Raw genomic sequence first — 8,268 nt, 5'->3', positions numbered from 1 at the left:
AGAGTTGTGAAAATGGGACAGCACAATTTTCTGAATTTTTCAGATTTACTAAAAGGGCCCTTTGTTATGAGAAAACGAGTTGAACATGAAAACATCTTCAAGTGGCATGATATGAAATGGCTGCGCTACTCATCTGAGCATTTTGGAAGAAAGTGCTCCTTTCCGTGCATTGTGCATCAGAAGACGAGGAACTAAGAACAGAAAGTTTACAGTAAAGCCAATCACAGAAATACCAGTTCCAATAAACCCGGAGAAGAAAAAAAGACTTATGTCCTATTTCCACTTATTTGAGAATTTGTCAGCAAGCAATAGTGCACGTAATAATTGACTGGAAGAAAGTTAGCAGAGTTCTTATTATGAGGATATGATGTCAGAAAGAACTAAGTATGAAATGCTATGTTAATTAATTAATATGATTAATAGGAACAAAAATACCACAGTAGCACCCTACTACCATTCACTCTGCATCATGGGAATTTTTTATAAGTAATAAGTTGCAAGTTTCTTGTTTATTTTAGTTAATTAGTTAGGATAGAATTAATTATGATACTTAATCACTCATTTAAAGTTTGTGTGACTGCAACCTGTGTATATTTTTGTGTGGCTTTACTTTGTTTATAGTGTTTTTTTTTCTCTCTCCTTATTTCTTGTGTAGCTTTACTTTGTATATAGTGTTTTTTTCCTGTTTATTTCTATTATTGTATTTGTATTCCTGGTGTTGTGGAAGAGAAGGCCTGATGGCCTTAACTACACCAGAATAAATAAATAAATAATTTTCCATCATAAACACAATTTAAAAATACTGTACTTGGTTCATTAGACCCTCCAACAGCATTCTTATAAGTTTATAACTTCAAACTAAAATGTTCAATTAGATATAGTAGTTGTTCCAAATGACGTACCCTAAGTTAGATTTTTGTTTTGTACCTAATGACATAAGTCAAGTATTTTTTATAATTTTTTAAATATTAAAATTTCTTGTATGTTAAATTGAAAAGGGTCTCATTTGAACCAATATAATTGTATTTCATTATTGTATTAATATCCAGTTAAGAGTAAATTAAAAAAAAAAAGTCTGTCCTGAAAAATTCATTTTTTTTTTTACTTACATGCCTTTTCCCTCCGAACAAAGAAAAATTGAGATAATATAATGATTAATAATGAGATTTCTTGAATAAAACAGAAAACGTTTCCTTCTGGTAATCATGGACATAATCACTTAGCAGAACAACATGTACAGTACACTGCTTGTTGAGAGGAATTTTTACAGACTTTTTCTACTTGAAAACAGATATCGCCAAATTTTTCCTCCATTAAAATGTAACGTCTATGATTTAATTTCTTGTTTAATGCAGATTCCACAGTTTTAAATTGTTCACTGTTCTATGAATAATATCGAACCCTTAGGTGCACAAAGTTCAGTAAGATGTAAGATTCACGAGCTTATAATGATGATGATGGTGAGCAGCAGCAGCAGCAATTTATTTAAAATGGTAGAGGTAAAGTCATATTAAGAATAAAATTAAAATTATTAATAATATTAAATTTACAATTACAATAAAAATCAGAATACTAAAAGATTACCCGATTAATAAAAGTTAGACAATTAATTATTGTAGAAGTTAACAACAAAGAAAGAAGAGTAAGAGCAGTAAATACAAATTACACATACATATATTCTTTAACGAATCTCTAAGCTGTGACTTGACACAGGCAATAAGTCAATGCGATGTCATGGATAAATATATAAGAGGATGCGAAACTGTGGTCAGCACCATCTGGCGGCGAGGGGCTGAAATAAGATGATCAGCACCCAACATCGTAGGTGGTGAACATTAGAACTACGTATTGGGTACATTACCCACAGTTCTCTATTTATCTGTTCGAGATATTGCTTGAAGAAACAAGATGGCAGACAGAAACTTGCTAATAAGTGAACATAAAGTGATACTACGTGTGTATAGGCAGTGTATGTTAAACAGTGATGTTTATGGACGTTGTAAAAATAGTGTTGTTGAATGTATTGTAAAGTAATAGTAATATAATAAATTGAACTATTTAAGTAGACTTTGCAGACTTTTCCATTGCGCTGTACAATAAATACCCAAAGAATACAATCCCAATTATCTAACCTTTTGCTTTATTTTTTTTGTCTCTGTCTAGTTATATTTTAATTGGGTAGTGTAAAATAGATCGTCTCTTTTATCTTCCTGTTGGGTCCGGTAAGAATTTTCAGTAGACGATGCTGTGAGGAATAAAAATGTAAATGTTTTATTTTAAATTGGATTAGTTTTGAATATCGATGAGGGTGGGAGGGAATACTTTCTGCACAGTTTAACATTTTCGTCACCAGGTGTGCTGCTAAATGCATGGAGTAATTACTCTTTTTGCTACTTGGTGCGCTGCTAGATGTAATAACGCCCCTCCCCCCAACAGGTGGCAGCAAGATCAATTTCTTCAACAGCGCCTCTAACATGTGTTATGGGAAACTCAGTAAGTTTCGCATCCTATTATATATTCATCCATGGCGATATGATGAAGGGTTCCACCTGTAACACAGCCAAAAATTGATGGGACTGTATGTCAATAGGCTAAAGACTGAGCTAGCACATTTTAGGATTACTTACTCATATTAAAATTCCTATCAAAATATGTAACACGATGTCTTAATTCATATGCTTCAAAATATGGTTCAACATATGTGATCTGAATATAAGCTTTCTCTGGATCAAGCCCAGTCATGTCGACAGCATTAGAATCCTTGATTATTACAACATTCTCAGTTCCAAACCGTTCTGCATAGAAGTTCTGAAAGAAAGAAAGAAAGATTTAGCACATAAATTTTTTAGTGTAAAAACTGCAAGACAATATATTTAGTTAAAAAAAGTTATTGTTATACTAAAATTAGAATCAAATTTCATTACATATATACACTCTAGGTTACTCCATTAATAAATTGGACTTACTTACAAATGGTTTTTAAGGAACCTGGAGGTTCATTGCCCCCCTCACACAAGCCTGCCATTGATTCCTATCCTGAGCAAGATTTATTCAGTCTCTCCCATCATATCCCACCTCCCTCAAATCCACAATAATATTATTCTCCCATCTACACCTCAGCATCCCCAAAGATCTTCTTCTACAAGCATTTCTGGATTCACCCATATGTGCTACATGCCCTGTTCATCTCAAACGTTTGGATTTAATGTTTCTAATTATTTAGATGAAGAATGCAATGCGTGCAGTTCTGCATTGTGTAACTTTCTCCATTCTCCTATAACTTAATGCCTCTTAGCTCCAAATATTTTCCTAAGTACTTTATTCTCGAACACCCTTAACCTCTGTTCCTCTCTCAAAGTGAGAGACCAAGTTTCACAACCATACAGAGCAACCGATACGGTAATATAACTGTTTTATAAATTCTAAATTTCAGCTTTTCCAAGAGCAGACTGGATGACAAGAATATTAGCAGGCTTTTCCCATATTTATTCTGCGTTTAATTTCCTCAAGAGTATCATTTATATTTCTTACTATTGCTCCAAGGTATTTGAATTTTTCCACCTTTTCAAAGGATAAATTTCCAATTTTTATATTTCCACTTCGTACTACAGTAAAATTAAATAAAATTACGTTTTATTTAACAATGCTTGCAACTGCAGAAGTTGTATCAGCGTCGCTGGTGTGCCGAAATTTTGTCCCGCAGGAGTTATTTTACATGCCAGTAAGTCTACTGACACGAGCCTGTCGCATTTAAGCACACTTAAATGCCATCAACCTGGGCCGGGATCGAACCCACAACCTAGAGACAGAAGGCCAGTGCTACACCGACTATGCTACCCAGGCCGACTACACTGTGTTGTTTTGGTCATGAGACATAATAATATTCTTTGTTTTTTGAGGGTTTACTTCCAAACCTATCTCCTTACTTGTTCAAGTAAAGTTTCTGTGTTTTCCCTAATCGTTTGTGGATTTTCTCCTAACATATTCACGTCATCCGCATAAACAAGCACCTGATATAACCCCTTCAACTCCAAACTCTCTCTGTTTTCCTGGACTTTCCTAATGGCATATTCTAGAGCAAAGTTAAAAAGTAAATGTGATAGTGTATCTTCTTGCTTTAGCCCGCAGGGAATTGGAAAAGCATCCAAGAGAAACTGGTCTATACAGACTCTGCTGTACGTTTCACTGAGACACATTTTAATTAATTGAATTGGTTTCTTAGGAATATCAAATTCAATAAGAATATTATACCCTATAAAACTTCTCTCTTAACCGAGTCATATGCCTATGTGAAATCTATGAATAACTGATGTACTTTGTCCTATTTTTTCTCCAATATCTGTTGAATACAAAAAATCTGATCAGTAGTCGATTTAAACCCACACTGATGATCCCAATAATTTCATCTACATATGGAGTTAATCTTCTCGAAAGAATATTGGGCAAAATTTTGTACAATATCAGTTAAAGTGATTTTCCTCGAAAGTTACTACAGTTAGTCTTTTCTCCCCTTCTTAAAGATAGATACAATTTTATTATGGATTCTTTCTATTGTTCTGGTACAATTTCCTTTTGATAATTTTGACTAAAAATAGAAATGTTGTAATAATAAGTTCTTCTTCATAACATAATATTTATCAAAATACTGAACATCAGGAAATAGAATCTCCTCCCAGCCATGTCTAAGTGTTATTAATTTGATGTAAAGTAAAGGTTCATGTATTTGACATTCAATTTAAAATGTTTGTTAAATAAGGTGAATAATGTAAAAATCTATCTTTCTGTATGGATGTTAGACCTGGAGAATGATCAAGCGAATAAATAAAAATTACAATATTTTATATATAGATGACTCCCGAAGTCCTAAATTACCTGGTGACCTAACACAATTCCAAATGAAGATTTAGGGAAGGGACAAGGAAACCCCAGATCCCGGAACAAATTTTGAGAAGGAAATTAACCTGGATGGGGTAAAAAATTATGGTTTATTTAATGACGCTCACAACTGCCAAGGTTATATCAGCATTGCTGGTATGCCGAAATTTTGTCCCACATGAATTCTTTTACATGCCAATAAATCTACTGACATGATCCTGTCGCATTTAAGCACACTTAAATGCCACCAACCCACAATCTCGAGCACAGAAGGCCAGGGCTATACCGACTGCACTACCCAGGCTGACTGGATGGGATATATTCTAAGAAAGGTCAGATCAATAGAAAAAGAAGCATTAGACTGGAATCTGCAAGAAAGAATAAAGGACTTTCAAAAGGAAAATGGAAGAATATTGGCAGACAGGGAAGCATAGAAAGTGGTGAAATGCATGAGCAGAAACAAAGTTTATTTGTGATGTTCCCAAAGAAATTAGAATTCTGCCACCGCTGCCGCCACCGCCACCACCGCCAGTATATGAATTAAGGCATAATATTAAAACTTGTCCACAAAAAATATCCTCCTGATATTAGGGGACACTTACAAGGGAATGGTACCCTAGTCCACTAGATATCGTTGTTACTGGTTGGAGAACCAACGCATGTGGGTTACAGAGAAGGGTGTCAGAGATGTTTATATACAAAATTTAAGGTGCAATGGTCTACAGGTAGAGATTCTACAATCATATTCATGAGCATTATGATATTCCTTATACACATACTGTGAGTGTTATGCTGCAACATCTGCCCATTGTTTTTTCTTTTCCTAGAACTGACTGACAAGGCACAATTTATCAGGAAATGAACATGTATGATACACACCCACCAGCAATGGGAAATATCACTCCAGCAATAGTAGTGAAACTATTGGCAAATTCTTCGGCCTACTAGAGGAAACATCACGTCAAATTGATCTTATAAAATTTGAAAAATCAAGGCGGAATTTTTAGAGGAGGACCTAATTGTGGAGGAGGTCCACACACTCGTCCATGAGGATGCATTATCGCCCAGTGAGGATATAGACAGCGACTTTAGAGATGACACACCAACATATGACGAGTAACAATCGCCATATCACGAAAACAGCAGTTCCTCATATGCACCTTGGACAAAGCAACCAAGGGCGAAATATGACGTCGACTTTCCCCAACTGTGACCTTCAGGCTTGGCCGTTGAGTTGACCCCTTGAGTCTGCTTCAAGACCGTTATGACCCTAAAGCGAAGAATAAAGAACAAAACAGTCCTTCAAAAGTTTGAACAAGGTCGGAAGACACCCGCCACTATGACTAAAACATATCTGATGCAACAGTTGGACAGCGAGGTGTTTGAATATTTTATCAAAATGTGTGCACAGCATGCTAATATCCATGACTGGACAATTAAGCTCTGGGATATGCAAATAAAGAAGCGCATTGATATCCACAATCAATAGCAGTTTAAGGCGTCCAATTCCTGGAACATAAAGTTCAAGAGGCATAACAAGTTTTTTTTCGCGAAAAGTAACTCATAAAATTGGAAAAACATTTTGCCAGGAATCCACGATGTTAGAGGTGAAGGCGAAAGACTTTGTCGGTAATGTGTGAACGTTTATAGCAGAGGCGGGCACAATTCAGCTCAATGAGCAGAGTCCCTGCTCAGTCAAGAGGAGCAGAGTATGCACTCGGATGGCACTGCAGGTAGCTGCTTGCACGTCTGTAGTTACAACTAGAGAAGGGACGCTTATCGAATCATTTAACAGTTTTAATGTACCTAACATCTAGTTTTATTCAGTTCATCAGCTTATGATTAGGAAACAGAAACGACATGTGCTAAATAAATATGTCTAGTTATATTAATTTCATTAGGTTATGATTAGGAAAGAAAATAAATTAATTTCAGATGTGATAAGTAAATTTTCTTTTGACTAATTAATACTTGTAGTCATGGAAATACAGTACATAGAAGAACACAAAAACTTGGTTACGAATACAGCATAAACAATGAATGACAAACTGTAGGTTAAATAGAGAAATACATTAATAAATATCAATAATCATAAACAAAACATTTATTCTTGCACATCTTCAATTTCATTCAGCAGATAATGAGAAGGTCATCTCTTTTCGCTGAATAAGACGAGTTATGTTTGGTGTGATTGATGTTGCACTTGCAATTCGATGAACTGCAGTTAGAGTAGCTCTTCTTGGAGATTTAGCTTCATTACAGAGAACATTTTCTTATATAGATAATGTTGAGCCAAACATTCATAACAGTTTTGCATCCTTTTTGTGCATATGTAGGAAATCTGCTTGCGAAAAATTTTCATAAATTGTGATAGGCTTCCTTCGTGATTTATATTTAGCATTCAACTCATTATCATATCGAATTGTAACTTGCACTGAAGATCAGAAGGAACAGTATCAATTATTATAGTAGTTGAATAGGATGCAGCAAAGACTTTAAGATCCACCGATAAATTGTGTATATCTCGAAATCTGATAGAAAATTCTTGAATTAGACTCTCAAATTCTGCAAATGCCTGTAATTGATCTTGTGTCAAACTAAAGGTTCTTGTTGACAATTTGGGAAAATGGGCTTACTCCCCTTTCAAAATCTGACGCTGCCAAAGCTGCCAAACTCAGACTGCAGTACTGGTACAAAGTAATGTGGTGCCATCTAGCCTTACAGCACAAACTATTACAAGTCAATAGCTCTTGTCTCTTTCAAGCACTCATCCCGTTAGCTCAAAGAGCTCTCTCATTGGCCACCCTTGGTTTATAGCAATGCATCAGATATGTGATGAGGATGTGCTTAATGTCGACCAGTCGTGCTTCGAGAAGGAACTACATTCAGAGAGAACCTTTGTTATGAAAGGAATGAAGCTCATCTTTGGATCTACAGGTTCTATTTCTGCAAGAACACATTCCTATATGATAATGCCAGTGATCACAATAGCTGAAACTCTTCTACCGCACATGTATGTTTTAGTGTCTGAAGCAAGGGGGAAGTTTCTACCGAACACTAAAACCTATTCTGCCAAGTCAGCAAACATGTCCAAACAAGATCTTCAGGTCTTTTTGAAAGACGTGTTATGGCTAGACCTCATAGGAAGGAAGCACGTGCTCCTATTAATGGCTTAGCAAACAGGAATGATCTCTACATCTCTAATGTTCCTGACAGGGTCGACTCCTGAAAGATGTTGGTACCGGCAAAATGTACTGGACTCGTCCAGTTGGCAGATGTGTACTTATTCCGTCCCTTTGAGAATATGGTGCAATTCATAATGGACAATGTGATGATATCAGACATTAACTTTTGGCACAGAGACCACTTTCTCCATCTACAATTATTTGTTTA

General features: G+C 35.5%; 1 protein-coding gene across 5 annotated transcripts in view; it reads right to left on the bottom strand.

Annotated features, from left to right (window-relative positions):
* Window positions 1–8,268, bottom strand: part of Zir (dedicator of cytokinesis) — a 302,289-nt gene that overhangs the window by 47,822 nt on the left and 246,199 nt on the right. For all 5 annotated transcript variants that reach the window (XM_069836641.1, XM_069836643.1, XM_069836642.1 and 2 more), the window contains one exon: window positions 2,628–2,808. In XM_069836641.1, coding sequence (XP_069692742.1) covers window positions 2,628–2,808 — 181 coding nt within the window. The remainder of the gene's footprint in view (window positions 1–2,627; window positions 2,809–8,268) is intronic.

Source organism: Periplaneta americana, chromosome 10 (genome assembly GCF_040183065.1).
Source record: "Periplaneta americana isolate PAMFEO1 chromosome 10, P.americana_PAMFEO1_priV1, whole genome shotgun sequence".
Taxonomy (NCBI): domain Eukaryota; kingdom Metazoa; phylum Arthropoda; class Insecta; order Blattodea; family Blattidae; genus Periplaneta; species Periplaneta americana.
This window is presented reverse-complemented; position numbering and strand designations above follow the sequence as displayed.